An 18,890-nucleotide genomic window follows, 5' to 3' on the forward strand; every position below is an offset into this window, starting at 1 on the left:
AGATACTGTAAAAAGATACTGTAGCTACCAAGACTGGGAAAGGTGCATGTTCACATTTCAGTGATTTCCTAGGAAATATTTTCTTCTGAATACATGACTAAAAATTGAAATAGGGGCATTCGTTACATCCTGATTAGTAGAGGTGCCAGAGTCTTATAGATCCTGAATAAAGAGGGCCAGATAACCAGGAACATACCTTTAAAAAATACATGGAAGTGTGCAAAAGACCAAGGGCTTATTTCTCAATACAGGCAGGAAATGATAAAGTAAGGTTCAGCTTGAGAAAAAGAAATCAATAAACACATCTGGAAGAAAACCAAAAGAATCCTATGTTTAAAAAAAATGGTGGAAAGAAACCTGCAAAACATTTATAAACACAGACCTCGACAGCAGATCTTCATAGGCATTTTTTTTAGTAAATGTGAAAGAATCTCACAATAGTGAATAAAGATTATTATCCTGCTCTTTAGGTCTCTGTTTCAGCTACAGCTTTGATAGCTAAACGGCTAAATTAAGTCCTTTTGCAGTCCCAAAAATCATGCTGAGAGAAAAACCTTTTATATTTTTACTGCAGCAGAGATACAGACACAGGGGCATATCCCAAATTTCCCAAATCTGTGTACAGAACAAATGATTGCATGAGACTTTATAATATTCCATTGAATATTATAAAAAGGCGAAAATGATGTCCTTTGGGTCAAATCAATAACCTGGGATCTCTACCCCTTGCACATCCCCTTGGACCAACCCATTACCGTTATGCTAAGTCACCGGAAAGAGGTTACAAATGTTCTCTTGTTAATATAAACAGTTGCATCCGGCCTTGAGAATAGAACATATTGGATACAGTCAAGAACAAGTTTCTGGGCCTTCTGTTACGAAACAGTCTGGTACACTAAGCTTCTCTTTACAGAACAATAATTAAGAAAATATTATTTCACCTCCTTCTCCATCAGCTTGATTGTTCAGTTCTTAATTTCTAAGAATATTTCAGTATTATTGAAACTGGGAGAAACTTAAGGGTTCCCACAGACAGATTCATATTGGTTGTTTTGTCTTCCTTTCACGTGATTTCTCCTATGTACAGAATCAATTGGTTCGTTCTCAGCATGAGTTAACATGTACCTGGAGAAAGCTTGCATCTATGTCTATGATTCTGGGATCTGGGGGGGAAAGTGCTTTGTGTCCTTGGCATAAATATGCCTTGCACAAATATAAAAAGTTTAAAGACGGCTTGTGCATACCAAATGACATCTACCTGGTGCCATACTTTGGAAGAATCACATAGGTGGTTGTATTCAGGCAACACAAACAAATCTTTGTTGAATGAACAGAGTTTAAGCAATGATTTAGAATGCCACTTTCTGCTGAAGGAACAAAATCTGTTTTGACCAGCTGTCCACAGTGGCTGAAAGGCAATCGTACCGAAAAACTTGTGTTTGTGGTACTGGGATGTAGTTCAGATCTCTAGGCAGTTGATCCAGCTCTGTGAATCTCTAACAAAGGATCTGCTTTTCATATTTAGGCTAAAACAATGAAATAATTCATGGTGAACTTCAGCTTACCTAAAGCAAGTAAATGGAAGCATATGACAGTGAGAAGCAAGAGGATGCATTTAATTTTTAATTTTTTTAAATGTAGCAGCATCTTAAAATCTCAAAAGTCTCTGGGAAAGCAAAGATTTCATTCTCATGATTGACAGGAGGCACTGTTTTGCTGCATTCAATTTTGCTTTGTGTTAGAAAGGAAAGCCAGCATACACTTCCCTTATCCTTGCAGTTTTATAAGCCTTAAATTCCATTTGACTTGATCAGTCTTCTTTTAAAAGCTTCTCCTCCTCCTCCTCCCTCCAGCTTTTTGTTCAGACCTGGGCTCTACTAATTGTTTCCATATGCAAGAGCCTTACGATTAGCATTGAGCTTCCAGTACCCAACAGGCACCCTCAGTGCAACTCAAACAAACTTTCATATGCAGTGAAGAAACTGCTCAGTAATAAAGATATCATCGCAAAGATTGTGGGTTGTGGGTTTTTTTTTTAAGCGAACACAAACATTACCATGGCTGTGAACTTCTGATAAGTAGAGCTGACTGAGAGATTCAACAGCTTCTGTTTATTTTCTTTAAATTTCTCCCTCCCCACCTCCTCCCCATTTTGTCTACAGCCCCTTTAATCTTCAGTGCAAAAGGAAAGGTGTGAAGTTATAAATCCGTTTATAGCTGTCGCTTGCTTCCCAAGCTTAGCAGAGTTTGACATTGTAATAAACACTGGTCTTCTGCAGAAAGGAAGAAAAGAATACGTTGGTCATTTTCTGCATAGACCTCTACTCTTCATTTATACATTCTCGTGTGGGTCTTTTATTTCTTTCAGCTTGTCTGTGGGGTTAATTTCCCCTCTCATGCAGTTTTTGCGGCTCGTTGATTTATTGCTCTTCTTCCTGAATTTCAATGGAGTCATTTCTGGGGATTGCCATGAATATATTTTAACAATCATACTATACTCTGGTCAATTCAGCTTCCTCTTCCTATTGACTCCTATCAGCATTCTTTCTTAAATCTGACAACAGAAACTAGACAGACTTGCTTTAGATTAACTGAGCAAGGGTTTGTAGTATGGCAATTAGTTCGCCAAATGAGAGAACCACTGCAAGGGGGAAAAGAACTTGGCAATGCAATCCTAAACAGAATTGCATCTTCCTATGCCAATGGACTTCAGTGGATTTATAAGCATGTAACTTTACAAGGATTGTACTGCACCTCTGTAAAAGACTTAGTGAGATATTAATTTTCAAATAAACATATCCCGTTTAACCCAGAGGGCAGATTTGGCAATATCCATCTGTGACTATAACTGACTGTGAAAAATCAATATACATAGCTCTCTTTATCCGTCCTGCATTTTATCTTCACAATAACTTTATCAAGTTGAATTAAACTGGGGAATGGAGACTGGCCTAAGGTCGCCAAATCAGCTGAATGTGTAAGTGGCATTTAAACCCAGATCTCCCTGTGCTGCCATCACTTCCCCCCTACACTGGCTTTAGATGGTCATCCTTAAATAGAATTGAGAAGATGTTAGTTTTTGATCAGTAGGGATGGACATGAACTGGCTCACAAACTAAAGTTTGTAATAAATTCTGGCCAGTTTGTGGTTCACAAACGAAAGTTTGTGGAACAACTGGCATAAACTTTCCACAGACTTTCAAGCAGTTCGTGGTGGTTCGTGGCAGTTCATGAATGGATACATTTCCAGACAGATTATTTTAGCTCAGTCTAAATGGTTACCAAACTTCAAAGGGACAGGGGGCAGAACTTGGAGAGTATGTAGAGGAGCATGCAGGGGAAGTCCCTTATGTTGATGTTTCTCACTTGCATAGGATCCATTCTATATGCTCCTGAACCTGCACCTGTCATTTCCCCAGAAAGCACTTCCCTATAACTCAGGGGCTGTAACTCAGGGGCTGTAACTCAGACCTCCATAAATTGAATCATCACCAAACATGGGGGGCAATTGGAGAAGAATCAGCTGAAGATCCCCTGCAACTTTGCTGTCTTTAGCTTGCACACAACCTGTTCTATACTCTCCTGAACCTGCACCTGTCAAAATTACAGCCTATCATTTCCCCAGAAAGCCCTTTCCTGAGGTCACCTTATTTCAATACTCTCAAAACTTGGAGGATAGGTAGAGGGCAATCAGACAGCAATTCCTTGCAAGTTTGTCTCTTGTACATTGGGGAGTCATTATACTCCCGCAGATAAAAGTTCATGATGGTTCATAGTTCATGAACTGGGCACGCCAGGAACCACAAACCAAACTGCATTTTCCCAGTTCATGCTCAACCCTATAGAGCAATTCCTAGTGTCAGATAGTTACTGTAATTTTGGACTAAATGGATTTCTAATAGACTATTTAGTGTTCTTAATCAAGAATATATTCTCAGGATGGCTGAACACTAATGAGTTATAATTTACCTGTAAGAGAGAATGGCCTTATGCAAGCACATATTTTGACAACTGAAGGCTGCTGGGGGGGGGGGCACACATTGATTTCTGCCAAGTTTTCCATTTTGTCTCCTACATTGTCCTTGAGGTTGCATTGATGAAATTTTGAGGACTCAGTGGAAAGGGAAGCATAAGACGTTGGGGAGAGAAAAAAGGTTCTCTCTTGCTCTCTTTTTTTGTGTGTGCAAGAAACCTTTCCTAGCATGAGTATATAAAAGAACAGGTCTCTGAAATATGCTACCATTTGCTGAGTCAACCAAGAAGAGCAGGATCTAAAAATTGTTGTTGTTGTTGTTGTTGTTATTATTATTATTAATATTATTATTATTATTATTATTATTATTATTATTATTATTATTATTATTATTGACAGTGTTGTACGATGGTTAAATTGTCAGGCTAGGATGTGGGTGATCCAGGTTTAAACCCCTACTGGGCCATGGTAGCTTGCTGGGTGACCCAGGCCAGTCACCCACACTCAGCCTAACCTACATCGAGAGCGTTCTTGTAACGATAAATTGGAGAAGAAAATGGTGTAAGCTGCTTTGGGTCCCCAGTGGGGAGAAAGGCGGAATATAAATGAAATTAGTAAATCTACCTATAATCTGTCAAATGACAGCTGACTTATGGTGACCCCCAAGGCAAGAGATGTCCAGAGGTGCTTTGTCATTACCTGCCTCTACATCACTACCCTGGACTTCCTTGGTGGTCTTCCATCCAAATACGAATCAGGCCTGCTTAGCTTCCAAATTCTGATGAGAGTAGGCGAGCCTGGGCTATTGAGGTGATAGATCAAATACCATGTACTCATTTAAAATTCGGCTTCTGGCACATACCATTTACTGATACTTATCCTGTTATTTTATAACATACCCCCTTTTCCCCAGGGACTGATATGATTAACCTAAACTGTTTGAAAGTCGAAATTAAAGTAAAAATGGGTTTCAGAAAATATTTCAAGAATCCCAAGGGGATGAATTAGATACACAGAAGTAGAGGAGGCAGCACTGAGAGAGAAATGAAAGCTGTACAAAACCACCGGAAACTTTTAGGAACCTTTGCAAATCCGATCCAAAGCAAGCTGTTGGCATTGTGCAGCAGCTACTAGAATGCTTTTTTCTGAAAACCTAGCCAAATGCAATAAAGGCCGAAACCACACCACTTCAGTTTGCAGAGCTTACATAAGGGACACAAGAGAAATAACATTGCAAGAAGCACAGCAGTGTGGTCTTTCCTATCAAAAGTCTCCATATGTGACTTTTCATGATTCAGCACATCCCCTCTGCCAGTGTCCATCCCAGGGAACAAGGTAAATCAGAACTGTAAAGCCAGTAAAGTATTATGGTCTAACAAGTGATGCTAGCACTTCTGCACCAGACAAATATTTGCTTGTGTATCCAATTGCCCCTGTAAACATTAGGAGGAGGAGGAGGAGGAGGAGGAGGAGGAGGAGGAGGAGGAGGAGGAGGAGGAGGAGGAGAAGGAGAAGGAGAAGGAGAAGGAGAAGGAGAAGGAGAAGAAGAAGAAGAAGAAGAAGAAAGAGTTGTTTCTTATATGCTGCTTTTCTCTACCCGAAGGAGGCTCAAAGCGGTTTACAGTCACCTTCCCTTTCCTCTCCCCACAACAGACACCCGGTGGGGTGGGTGAGGCTGAGAGAGGCCTGATATCGCTGCTCGGTCAGAAGAGTTTTCTCAGTGCCGTGGCAAGTACAAGGTCACCCAGCTGGCTGCATGTGGGGGAGCGCAGAATTGAACCCGGCTTGCCAGATTAGAAGTCCCCATTCCTAACCACTACACCAGATTGACTACATAGTTATCAGAAGCGATTGGAGATTCTCACAACACCAATGTGTGCTGGATTCTGTGTGTCTCGGTGTCCTTGTGTATGTAACAAAATCTGTGTTTTCCCCTTACAGACTAGCACCAGCAAAGATCTCCAAACTGTAAAGAGACCTGCATGACAATTATAAATTGTGAGCAACATCAGTGGCTGAAAACCAGTCCCATCTTTCTGTTCCCAGCTTCACTTCACCTTTCGTTTCACTGACCCCTGATTCCTCTTACAACTTCTTTCTTAGGTCCCACTTCCCTTAGGTTTCCTGCTGCTCACCTTCTGCTGTTCCAAAACTGGCTGTATCCGCAGTTTGTCTTTCCTTGAACACAATCCAAAGCACAATTAAGCACTGAAGTATTTTAGTGGAATTTATGGATCCTTAATTGGGAACAGGAATAGCTCTTTATCTCAAGAATATAAACTAACATGGTTTTCAAATGAATTGTGCCAACACTGGGATTTTGTAAAAGCCCACATTCCAAAGTGAGTAGAGCTATTGTTCTCTACCAAAGTACTGTGGAACAATTGTGTCGGATTCATTAAGTATACAAAAAACTATTCTGTGCACTCCTGCGGAGATATTTATAGCAGGAGTGTGGCAGCTGGAGGGCTGCTGATTCCTGTGTAACGGTGGCCTAGCTAGTCAGTATCCTCTCTGCTTGCAGCAGGAAAGGATAGTAGTAGATAAAAAACAACAACCACCAGTCCTGAAGATCTGAGGGCATCAGAACAGCAGTGTGGTCCATAGCAATAATGCAGAACAGCCATCAGTCATGGAGTGACCTGGCACACCAAAGGACTGCAGTGCTGGCACACCTCTGTGGCTGATGGCAGAGAGTGAAACGACCCATCTGCTATGCAGGTTCCTACAGCTTCCTCTCCCCCTGTTACCTACATATTGTGATTTACGTAGGGGGAAAGATTGTGAGGGCCAGTACTCAATATTCCCCTGCAGGGTTTGCATTAGAACTCTGTCAGGAGGTTCTGTTAGTCTGCTCTATGATGTACGGTGGTGATCCTGCAAGATCAGCAGGGACGGGACTGTTTGTCCGGCATTGGCAATGATCGGAGTGCCTGTGCTTTCTCTTTCCTGCATCTGCATGTGGGGGTTACATCTGTATGGCACTGTGCCAGCATCAAGATTACAATGGCATGACATCATTTCGACATCCCAGGGATGAAATGCTGGCACATCTCCCAGCAGTGGCTCTTTCGGTATGGTGCATTCTTATCCTGACCCTCTGTAGAGGAGACACTGCTAGCAATGGTTGATAGAGGAATGATTGTTAAGCCAGTGCTTAGAAGCGACATATTGTATGGGGTGGGGGAGAGGGGAAATTTTTGTCAGCTATGAGAATCTTCCACCTACGCTTAGGATTTATATTGTGGGTCTGTGTCTTTAAGTGGAGCACCTGTAAGCGTTCTAGGAAGATGATCATTAGTATGATGCACTCCCCATGTTTACAATAGGCCTTGAGCCAAGTGCTTCCTTTCTTTCTGAAGGGCCCTTTGTGCAGAATTTTCATCACCAAAGTTTACACCTTGGGGAGTACAAGCCCCATAATTTCTTATTTATTTATTTAGATTTTATATATATATATATATATATATACTGCTCTTCCCTACGGCTCTGGGTGGTTTACATAAAACATTTTGGAACATTTACATAAAACACTATCAAAATCAATGTAACAGTGTAACAATAACAACAACACACCAACTGGAACAATTAGAACAGCACTTCCACAATAACTTTGACACTCTCTCAGCAGGTTTGATCTCTCAGTCTGGCTGGGGGGAACCTGTAGATGTTATGGGTCAGTCGGCCTCACCAGCTCCTTTTTGCAGACCCTGCAGAATTGTGGAAGTTCCGGCAGGGCCCTGATCTCTTTGGGGAGCTCATTCCACCAGGTGGGGGCCAGGACTGAAAAGGCCCTGGCCCTTGTTGAGGTCCGACATGCCTCTTTAGGGCCAGGGATCCATAGCCAGTTGGAGGTGGCAGAGCGTAGTGCTTTTTTGGGGGTATAGGCAGGGAGGCGGTGTAGTGTTTGAGAAATGATATCATTGCTTGGATGAACTGTCATTGGCTGCAGAATTAGTTGGAACCTTAAGCCCCACCATAGCTATGTAAGCAGAGCAGGAGTTGAGGCAGGTGAGAGTTGCTTTTGTCTTATGATACTTTATCTGCTTGGGATGCTGACTGGGGCCTGTTATGCAGGTACAGCTTACTGCAGAGAATCAAAGCAGTCAAGCCTTTAAGTTTCACTTCAGATTCTGTGCCTGATGTTTGCGCCATTCTTTTTCCTCCAGTGTATTTATTCTGGAGCTACAATGAAAAAAAAAATGCAGTTTTTCTCAAGTGAGCTGGGATCATTGCTTGTAACGTGTGGGAGAAGAAGCAGAAGAAGAAGAGTCAGTTCTTATACCCCACTTTTCACTGCTCAATGGAACATCTTTTGCTTCTTTCCCCCACAACAGGCACCCTGTGAGGCAGGTAGAGCTGAGGCTTGCTGGGTATTTTAGGATACTTGGTTGGCTGGGTTAAAGCTTTCTTCCCATTTCTCCTACAGTAACCTTCAGAGCACTGCAGAGCACTGGCCATGGCTTCAATGCTTGCTGCTGGGATTGATCAGTGGCACACAACCCGATGCTGGTCTCCCCCCCCCCTTTTAGACCTCGTGGAGAGACTTCTCAGAACGCTGTCAGAGAGGCATGTTTTTCCCTGTCATCTCTCTCCCCCACACACACACAATTTCTGAGAATAACAATAGGCTAATAACGATATACTCTTGCTGATTGTAAAAAAAAATGTAAATTAACAAGGGGAAAAGTAATCAATGGAACTTGCACACTGAATGAATGTGCAGAGTGGGTTGGACAGCTTCAGTGTTGGTGGGAGAGACCATTGAGGGGCAGAAAGGTGTGGGAGGATCCAAGGGAATGTGTATGCTGTTGAATTACCTTTTCCTCAGAAGCAAAACAAGGGAAACCACTCTCAGTGGGGGACCTGGGGGACCAGCAACCAGAAAGCTAATTGAGTGCTGGGGGGCGGGAGGTGGGGAAATCAATGCAGAATGAAAAAGAAAACCTGACAGAGATGCATGGCAAAAGTGAGGTGAGACACCTATGCCTATGTCCTGTTCCTCCTGATCTTCTCCAATTTCTGGCTTCCTATGCAGAGATAGCATGCAATTGCTGGGGTTTATGTGTGTCTACAAATATTATTTCTGCCAGAGCTTGTAAATGCAAGAAATCTTAATGTCAATTGTTTTATATATTGGCAAGGCTGAGATCCGTTTCTGCCTGCTTTGGAACACCCTCTTAAGGGGGAAAGAGAATGATATTTATAAGCCAACTAGAAGTGCTAATTTTTCATGTCCTCTTCATTCATAGATTTGCTTACGCTAAATGGGCTATAAACTGTATCAGGAAACTTATGGCTGTCTGTATTAGATAATTGTACTCTGAGAAAAGAGCTTCTGTTTCCATTAAAAATACTGTGGATTTCCCCGCCTCCCCCAGAAATTCTCTGGCCTCTGAAGTTTTATACAATTTATGCAAAGTGCTTTCACATTCATAGAGTTGACAGTGGCATGAACTTTGCCTTCTCACCAGGGAGATTCCTTGAGAAAAGGACAAGCCCACCCCTGTTCTGCTGTTTTACAATACAAAAATGTTAAGTTTTGAATTATGGCTGAATATCACATCATTCCTTTAATTTTAATTTCACCAGCAAAACTGTATTTTGTACCAATTCCTGCTGCACTGTTGGAATAATGCTAATATTAGCATTGCAACGATTATTGACACAAGTGCTAAGAATCATGTACTTGGAGTTGTTTCAGTAGCACTGGATTGAACTCAGCCATCCCAGTCCAACAAGCATAACTGGCATGTGGATTGTCCTTTGGGTTGTATTGTATGCATTCTATAAGGTTTTATAATTATGGGAAGCCCAATGAGACACATGAACTAGACAATATGATCTCACAGTGCATAGGCAGTGCAGGTAACTTTGATGGCTATTTGGAGAATGCGAGAATGAATACAGGTACCTCTTTCCATCCTCTCCTCTCAAAAGTTAAATTGCTGTACAATAGACCACTGCATGAACAAACTACTGTTGTACATGAGAAGAATCTCTGGATTGCAGCCAGTATTTAAGGTTGAATCTTTGGATTTCCATTTGCTTCTCATATCTGAAATAAAAATTGGAAACTACTCTGCTTTGTCAAACATCCAAATATTAAGCTAATAGAAACAAATCATACTTTACAATTATATTAAAAATCATCCCGCCTTTCTACTCAATGAGGGCCTTGAAGGGGTCAAATGGTTTAAAGGAAATTGATGTGTCTGTAAACTAGAGTTGCTATTTTCCTGCTGGGGGCAGGGGATCTCCTGACCTCAGTAGCCAGAACAGAAGTAGCAAGGAAGGTCAGTAAGGGATCGCCAAATTAAATTTTTTAAAAGTGTTTACCTGTTGATGGAAGCCAGTGATAGATTAATTTCTTTGGGGATGGAATTCCACCGTAGTGGCCATGACCAAGAGGCTCGCCCATCTGATGATGAGGCCGCGCAAAGCAGGTTCCCAAACATGACAATAATGGTCAGATAGATTCATATGTGAGTAGATAGGTGTGCTGGTTCAAGCTTTCTAGGCCTTTAAATATCAGTACCAGCCTAGAGGCAAATTGGGAGCCATGGTAAATTGAACAAGAGTCATATGGTCCATATGAGTTATTCCAGCCAGAAGTCTCACCATAGCATTCCAAAGCAGTTTGTAGCCTATAATTTCTGTTTGGATTCTTCAAGGGCAGTCCCATGTCCAGAAGGAGGATATGAATATCATAGAGCAAAAGTTCAGAATACATTCAGTTTACAGTACCAAATCCTTGTCAGTTTGAGATATCATGCTGCAGCCATCTAATGAGAAAAATGTGGACTTTTTTCTACCATACATGTGTTTTATTTATGCTAGTTATTCTGTTAGCAGTTGCTATCAGGGATAGCAGTTGCTATCTAGGTTTCTAATTATTTATTCGTCATTCATATTACAATCCAGTCCCTGACTGACAGTGTGGTACTCTGTTTCATAGGACCAGTTTGCCATGGACCGAAATCTCTATGGACTTGCTTTTTCCACATTTACGCCTGCGTTGCATTTTCATATGATTAGGATGCCAACAGCATTTATTTTGAAATGTATCTTATATTTTCAACAAAGCCTAGGCTTTGGCATCTAAAACTGGAAATATACAATGATATAAACACTGATAACTTGCAATAAATAGATTTGAGACCCATTATTACCAAACCACAGTTCTGCCATTTTGTTCAAAGGGTAATAGCTCTGGAAGGTAATAGTTTCCTAAATTACCAGATGGAGGAACTTAACTTTTTTCACAACATTGTTCTAGCAGGCTACCTCAAAGAAATTCTGAATACACAAAGAAAAATTTGCAGAATGAAATACATTTACTTTCACTGTGCTGTAGGAATAAGTAGAGGTGCCAGCATTCATGACAAATTCATAAAACCAGCAATATTTGCTGAAATACTTTATGACCTGATTATACACACGCCGCTGAATAGAGAATTCACTGAAGATGAATAGGTATAATTAAGTCAGTCAAATTATGGAGCAACAGTACAGTTCTATTCCTGGTCACACCATTGTTCAGTTTTTTTTGTAGAACACTTTAAGAACAATTAGGGAATGCTTCTGATCTTTTGGTGCATTAACTTAAATTATTCGACATTAGTGTGGTATAGTGAATGGGTCTTGAAAGTGCCAAAGCCTACTAATTTTTTGTTTAGCTATCTAGATTGTTGGGTTTAAAATGGTTCTGGGGTTGGTCATCTTGTTTTTTCCTCATCTTCTTCTGTCATATTTACAACAAACTTAAGAAAGTGGGTTTATATTTAGGAAGGTGAATGCTTGGAAGTTCCTGCCATCAGACCATCTCCTTTGGATATTCCTGGTCATATTCCTGCCCAGTTATTTTGTGACCCCTATTCTGACATGTTGAGTAGCAAATCTTCACGAGTAGCAAATATTTGTATGTGAGTTAACCTTGCTGTCCACGTGTATTTAAAAGAGCATACAGTCATATCACTCTCCGTTTTCAGTAGTCTGAACTGATACTGTCTAAACCAGGGGTGGGCAACCTGTGGCAGGGGCTTATGGGAATTGTAGTCCATGGACATCTGGAGGGCCACAGTTTGACCACCCCTGGTCTAAACACAGGCTGGCCATTTCATAAATTGTTTATGAGAATAAAGCTATCTGAGGTTGCTTAAGTCTATTGATAATTTGCTAATGGGATGTTTTCTTTCTTTTTCAGGGCCCACCTGGTCCAAAAGGGGAGAAGGTGAGTCAGAATGATGTTGCCACTAACAAGATAAAATGGAAGCCCTCCTGATATTAACTGACGCCTATTGAAGCAGTGTGATGTGAGATTATTTAAGAGAGCTGGGTTAGCACACAGATGCTGTGTTAAAACTATCATCTCATCTTTCCACTTTTGCAGGGAGATCAAGGTGATCAGGGCCCTCGGGTAAGCATATTAACCAAAATGTTACACTTCCCCTTCCCTGACTAGGCAATTAGTCCTTAGCGCAAAACTAAATTGAACCGAATGTCAAAGCTAATTCTGCTTATCAGCTGCTTCCCTCCCCCTGCATGTTATAGAGAGTGTCTGCAGGAAGGCAATAACCAAACAATGATTTCAGAGCCTACATGGATTATTTGAGTAGAAACAGTCCATAGTACGCATATTACTAAAATTCCGAATTTCTGTGATGAGGTGGCAGTATGCTTCTCAGTGACTGTGATTTGCTGCATATAAAAAAACCCCAGTTACACTAAACAAACCTTCCAGCTTTTCCACCTGTTTTTGTCCAATCTGTGTAATCTTTCTCGCCGCAAAACAACAGGTGGGTCGTTTAAAAACAAAATGCAGTTCTATAAATAGTTGGTGTGTATCTCCTTAATATATGCCTTTTTCAAATAGGCCTTTTTCAAATAGGTTACTTTTTCATTTCATTCCAAGTAACCAGAATGCGGCTTGAACTTAGAAATGGAACAAGCAAACAGTATTAGTTCAATTGTGTTTGGTTTGTAATCCCCCCTCCTCAAAAAAAGGAATAGCAGAAATACAAAAGGGAAGGAGAAAATAGTGTCACATGTGAGAGTGCCAGCTGTTTCTCTTTACATCTGTGTGTCATAGTAAAAATAGAACAAGAGCCAGTTGGTGTGGGGAAACAAGCAGACCAATCTGCAGAACCAATTGTCAAATCTGCTGTGTGAGGGGAGCCTCCCGGTCTACCCCTCTCTCCACTGGAATTATCCTAACCTTGTTGTTTTTCCGAGCTCTTTTGGCTTTGAGGTATGACCCTTCCCAGAGCTTGGTATAAGAGACAGTTTTCTGAGGAATTCTCATATTGCTCCTTTTTCCTATGGGATTCCCATCATATCAGCCAACGTGTTTTAATTGTACAGTGGAGTTATACAAGAAAAGAAAGGCTGATGATTAAAACCTGCTCAGGGCTAGTGCTTTTAATGTGAGGTGATTGGAAGTTCGAGGCTTTGACTTAATTCCATGTCATGGAGGTTGCCAAAAGACCTCTTCATCACTCTGGTAACTATGGGATAGTAAAGATGGATGCCACAATTGTTTATACCCTCCCTCTTCACCCCCTGCCAGGTGCAGGAGTTAGGAGCCAGATTTCTTGCTGTGCTTGGAGCTAGAAAACAGGGAAAGGAGAGGCAACTGCCTGGAACTCTTTTAGACAGCAATAAGGCTCCCAAGACTTTTCAAGGCAACGGTATGACTGTTTTGTGCTTTCACAAAAGCATAGTGCTACCAGGGGCAGAAGCAAATTGGTGGTAAGCTTGAACAAAGTTAGGAAACATAAAAAGGAAAGAAAGAGATTGGAGGTAGTGATTATGTTTGAAAGGTGAATTGTTTTACACAATCCCAAAGTATTATTCAGACATTTTCCCCCTCTGAATATCACTATGTAATATGCTTGCCTCTGATCTTTGTCCGTAATTGAAGTTAGATAAGCAGATCTCATTCTCATGATGTACGAAAACAAAACTAAAGCCCTTTCTTAGTGTCTGAATAACTTTGATTACAGGTTGAGTTGCAAAACTGGGGGCTCCATGCTGTTTTGATCATTTTTCTGCAGTATTCTGCCTTATGAATCTGTATTTGTATAAAAGCAGATGAAAATGTGTTTGGCATCTCACCTCAAAGAACAGGATTTTCATACTAAATCTCCTTCTGAAAATCTCACTTTTCAAGGTTTTATATTTTTCATTATATGATTTAAAATGTGATTGTTAGTTGCTTTTATAGTTTGGTCATGAATATCTTACGCACACACATAGCTTTATCCAGATATCAGCAGATGGATATTTTTTCCAGTCAAAACTAGCTGGGTTTTTTTTGTTTATTTTCTTGTAAAGTCTTCCAGGATATAGTTATTTCTGTTACACTTTGAAGCCCTTTGGATGTTATAGCATGTTATAGAATAACCAGCATGTTATAGAATAAGGTGACCAGGTTGTCCCACTTTTGGAGGGACATCTGGGGGTACCAAATTGTACTTATGTTGAAATTAAAAAATATATATATTACAATACTATTTTTGCTCTCTATGCATTCTATGAAACTTTTTGTTGCTCCATATAGACCAAATTATTAATCAAGGACCCCCCCCCCCCCGGTCAATGGTGTCCCGCTTTAGGTAAAGGTAAAGGTATCCCCTGTGCAAGCACCAGGTCATGTCTGACCCTTGGGGTGATGCCCTCTGGTGTTTTCATGGCAGACTCAATATGGGGTAGTTTGCCAGTGCCTTCCCCAGTCATTACCGTTTACCGCCCCCCCCCCCCAGCAAGCTGGGTACTCATTTTACCAACCTCGGAAGGATGGAAGGCTGAGTCAACCTTGAGCCGGCTGCTGGGATTGAACTCCCAGCCTCATGGGCAGACAGCTTCAGATAGCATTTCTGCTGCCTTACCACTCTGCGCCACAAGTGGTGTCCCGCTTTACCAATGTTAAAATCTGGTCACCTTATTATAGAATGAAGTTTGACAACATTTCATATCTTTGGTACTTTGCTTCATAGAAGAACACATATATTCACAAGCTCAGAGAATCTAGATTGTTCCAGTTTACGGCTGTATACCTTCAGAGATAGAGAAATTCTAGTGCAAAACTATAGAGTATAAATATTTCAGGTGAATTATATTTCAGGTTATAGTTTTGGTCTTTTTACGGCTAGTGTATTGCCTTTAGCACTTTTAGTCTCTTTATTTGTAAGGCAAAATACCATTGAATGTTTGGCTGGCTTGACCTTTGGAAATGATTGGCCAGGGAACTTTACTAGGACTAGTTAGGTCCTTATTATGATTTGTGTGTGTGTGTACATAATGCATTGGAATCTAGTTGTTGTGAGTTACCTAAGAGTAAAGTGTCAGAGCTGTCTCTGAGAACCTGATGCTGGGTTTAAGGGTTCCTGCTACTTACTTGCTCTCAATTTGCCCTGATTATATATTTTATATCAACAAAACAAATACTACATATACAGCTTGAGTCCCCCAGCCTATCTCACCCAAAGGATAGTGCTCTATTTAACAATGCTTGTGAAGTTCTTGCCACGCGGGGATGTAGCAAACTCTTATAACTCTAATATTATAACATGACAGCAGCAAAAACATAGGGAAACATAACCTTATCAAAGATGATATCTAAACTAGTGATCCCCAACCTGTGGGCTGCCGACCACATGTGGTTCTTTCGCCTAATTGGAGGTGGCCCTCGAAGAATGCCTTCTCCCCCCCCCAGCCCTTTACTTCATCCCCCCCAGCCCTTTACAACACACTTTGAGTGTCATTGTCTCCCATCACTCCCAGATGGGACTATCTCGTTGCAGAGAAACAAGCTCAGGGTTCCCATTGATTTTTCATTGTCATGAGTTAAAGTTTCCATGAAAATAAAATGTTCCTTATGTTCATTGTTGTGGCGTGTCTGTATCTTATTTCGAAGGGATGTTTAAACATTACCATAGCGATCAGAGAGCGTTAGGGCAGTGGTTGAGAGTAGAGGAGTAAACTACCCCCCCCCCGGGCCTCAGTAAAAGGCGTTGAGTGGTCCCCGGTGAGCGGTCCCCAGCATTGAGTGGTCCCCGGTGATAAAAAGGTTGGGGACCACTGATCTAAACCATTAATACTGCTCATCTACAGCTATTAATCTGGATCCTTTATGATGCCAGTGGGTAAGACAGTAGGAGAGGCCTTAACTGATATAATTTAAATGACTGGTTAAAGCACAAATTGTAAAAGGAAGAATAAAAAGGTATAAAGTGGAGAGATAAAACAAATGTATTACAAAACACACACACTCACCAGAAAACCCAGTAGGATTCAATAGAACCAGCAAAGGAATAAAACATTTATAAATTAAATGTGGCTGAGATCTTACATCCAGCTACCTGTTGATGCAGCAGATGAGCTGGGCAGAGGAGGACATGCTGAGGGGACGAGCCAGGTGGTGTGGAGGGAAGGTGACACTGCATTGTGTCTGGGACAGGGTGGGGAAATACGGGCATGGGGTGCTTTAGGCAAAACCATGTATACCAATATATCAAAGTTATCAACGTTACTGGTTTCAGCTGGACAACTAGACCATGGTTTCTTGTCCCTGTCAGCAAACACCAATGAATTCTAAGATATTCAGATAACTGTTTCTATGCATGGATGTTAGGAAAAGCACACCTAGTTATCATAGTATGTGTGCACGCAGATTTGAGGATCCCACTTATGTATGGGAGCAGAGTCCCGTGCCGTTTGGTTGCATGTTCCTAATACATCAAAATCCTACAGGCTTCTCTACATGGATATAGCATCTCAGCAACTGCCTGTCTCCTTGCATACTTGAAATCAGTTGGCACAGTGTCAGCATAGCATATCTTGTTACTATGGCATCTCATTCCCTCTTGCCAGCTTCTGGACTCTTCAAGCTCAATTTATAACACCTCCTAAAAAAAAACGCAGCAGTCACTCAAAATGAGGTCAGTAGTCCAGCAATCCATGTTTCTATGACACCCTTCAGGGTCAAACAGTGGAACTGTATAAAAGGAAGGGATCTTTTGTTGTAAGCATCAATTTGAATAGGACTAATCTCCGAGCAAAAATCAGGAGCATGTCTCACATGTAATCAAGGGAGTTTAGACTAGGTACATTCACTTGGCACCTACTGAAGATTCAGCATCATATTGTAGTCTAGCCACAAAACTCTCAGGTTAGGGCTGTCTGCCTGTGTCAGCTGGAAATGAGGTTGGCTGTCAAGTATTTTTGTGCATTCCTATATTTGTTATAGAGTTTGTGGTGGCTCTATAGAGAGGATTCCAGACGACGTCAAGTAGGCATGAAGGGGAGCTCATTCTGGGCATGAATGATAAGGAGTGTATAAGCAGTTTTCTAGGACTAGATGGAACTGCATCAGTCTTTTATATACCACATTTATTTATTTATTTATTTATTTATTTTATTATATTTATATACCGCCCTCCCCGGGGGCTCAGGGTGGTTTACATAATAACATAAGAACAATACATGGAACAGTCAACATGACTAGCACCAGCCTCTAGCCTCTAGCCATCCTGGACAGAGTCGCAAAGGTACTATTCTCCTATGACCAGCTACGACGACTTTACAGAGAGCAATGTACCTACGTGTCAGAGTCGCTATGACATCTTATTAGAGCTGCCAGGCATAGCCAGAAGGAGACCAGGGGATTCGGATTCTGGGAGCACCAACAGTGATGGAATGACATCACTTCCTTAAAGTGACATCAGGCCTCTCTCAGAATCACTAGAAACTATGATGAATGTTAGTTGCATTAGGCAATAACTGCAAAGTCTCTAAGGCCAAGTGCTCAGAAATAATAAAGCTTGAAGTTTTAAACACCAACAAGTGCTGTGAAGTTTTATTAGTTTCTTAGATATACAACCCACAGCTGGAGTCTACCCTGCTTCTTCTTTCCAGGGTGCTATCTATCTTTATTCTTTAGTACAAGATCTAGGTCATCTGGACTCCTGGCAGGAGAACCATCACAAGCTCCATAAACAACAGCAATATATGAGTACATAACAATTATTTTAATGTGCAATTCCTATGTATATACTACTATTTGCTACAATGAATATGTGATGCCTTTGAGACATCAGTTGGGTGTGGGATTGCATAGGCTTTTTTCAGGCTTTTGCATCAATGCTGTAGTCAGGAATGGGAAGGGGGTGTTATCCTGCTCCCCTTCCATGTGCTTCATTAGTCACAGTTTCTGAACATCTGAAAAGAGCTTTACACTGATTTATCTTTCTGTGTCCATGGCAGGATGTATTTCATTCTCTCCGGCCTGTGTCACTGCCTCTGACACAGCTGACATTTGGGTGATCACAGAATAGCCGCTATGACTGCAGCTAGACTTTCATGTATTTGGATCTATTGCAATTATGATTCCTTTTGTAAATGCTTCTTGCCATCCACCTCTGAAGAGGTTTCTGCTACTCATAGACTGAGGAAGAAGAATTTAAAATGACATGTTGAGTACTACTTCCACCCCCATGCTAAGCTTCTGTTCAACTACAGTCTGTGCTTGAAAAAAGAAATCAGTAGTCTTTTCAGATTTCAAAATGACTTTCACACAAAGAGCTCTGCCACATGAAGATCACTCAAGATTTATTGTCCAGCCAGAGGTTGGGCAGTAATTAATGAAAATAGACCTTGAGTGTGCACTAAATGGCTGTAATGGTGTCTGTTAATCAATTTGCTATCTTTTTTTTTCTGCACATAATAATAAAGAGCTGCCATCATTCACTGCTGATATAGGAGAGATTTAGCATTTCTCAGGTCTCACAATCATTATCCAGCAGCTGACTTTAAATTAGTTCAGGGATCTAGGTGCAATAAGAAGCCACACAGGGTGCATACTTAACTATTTTCATAAAATTATTTTCTCCACATGGTATGTTCCAAGTAAATTTTT

At 41.1% G+C, this 18,890-nt stretch overlaps 1 protein-coding gene across 3 annotated transcripts in view; it reads left to right on the forward strand.

Moving 5' to 3' along the window:
• Window positions 1-18,890, forward strand: part of COL25A1 (collagen type XXV alpha 1 chain) — a 317,331-nt gene that overhangs the window by 200,117 nt on the left and 98,324 nt on the right. For all 3 annotated transcript variants that reach the window (XM_077300637.1, XM_077300635.1, XM_077300636.1), the window contains 2 exons: window positions 12,180-12,206; window positions 12,366-12,392. In XM_077300637.1, the coding sequence (XP_077156752.1) occupies window positions 12,180-12,206; window positions 12,366-12,392 (54 nt within the window). The remainder of the gene's footprint in view (window positions 1-12,179; window positions 12,207-12,365; window positions 12,393-18,890) is intronic.

The sequence above is a fragment of the Paroedura picta genome, chromosome 10 (genome assembly GCF_049243985.1).
Source record: "Paroedura picta isolate Pp20150507F chromosome 10, Ppicta_v3.0, whole genome shotgun sequence".
Classification (NCBI taxonomy): Eukaryota; Metazoa; Chordata; class Lepidosauria; order Squamata; family Gekkonidae; genus Paroedura; species Paroedura picta.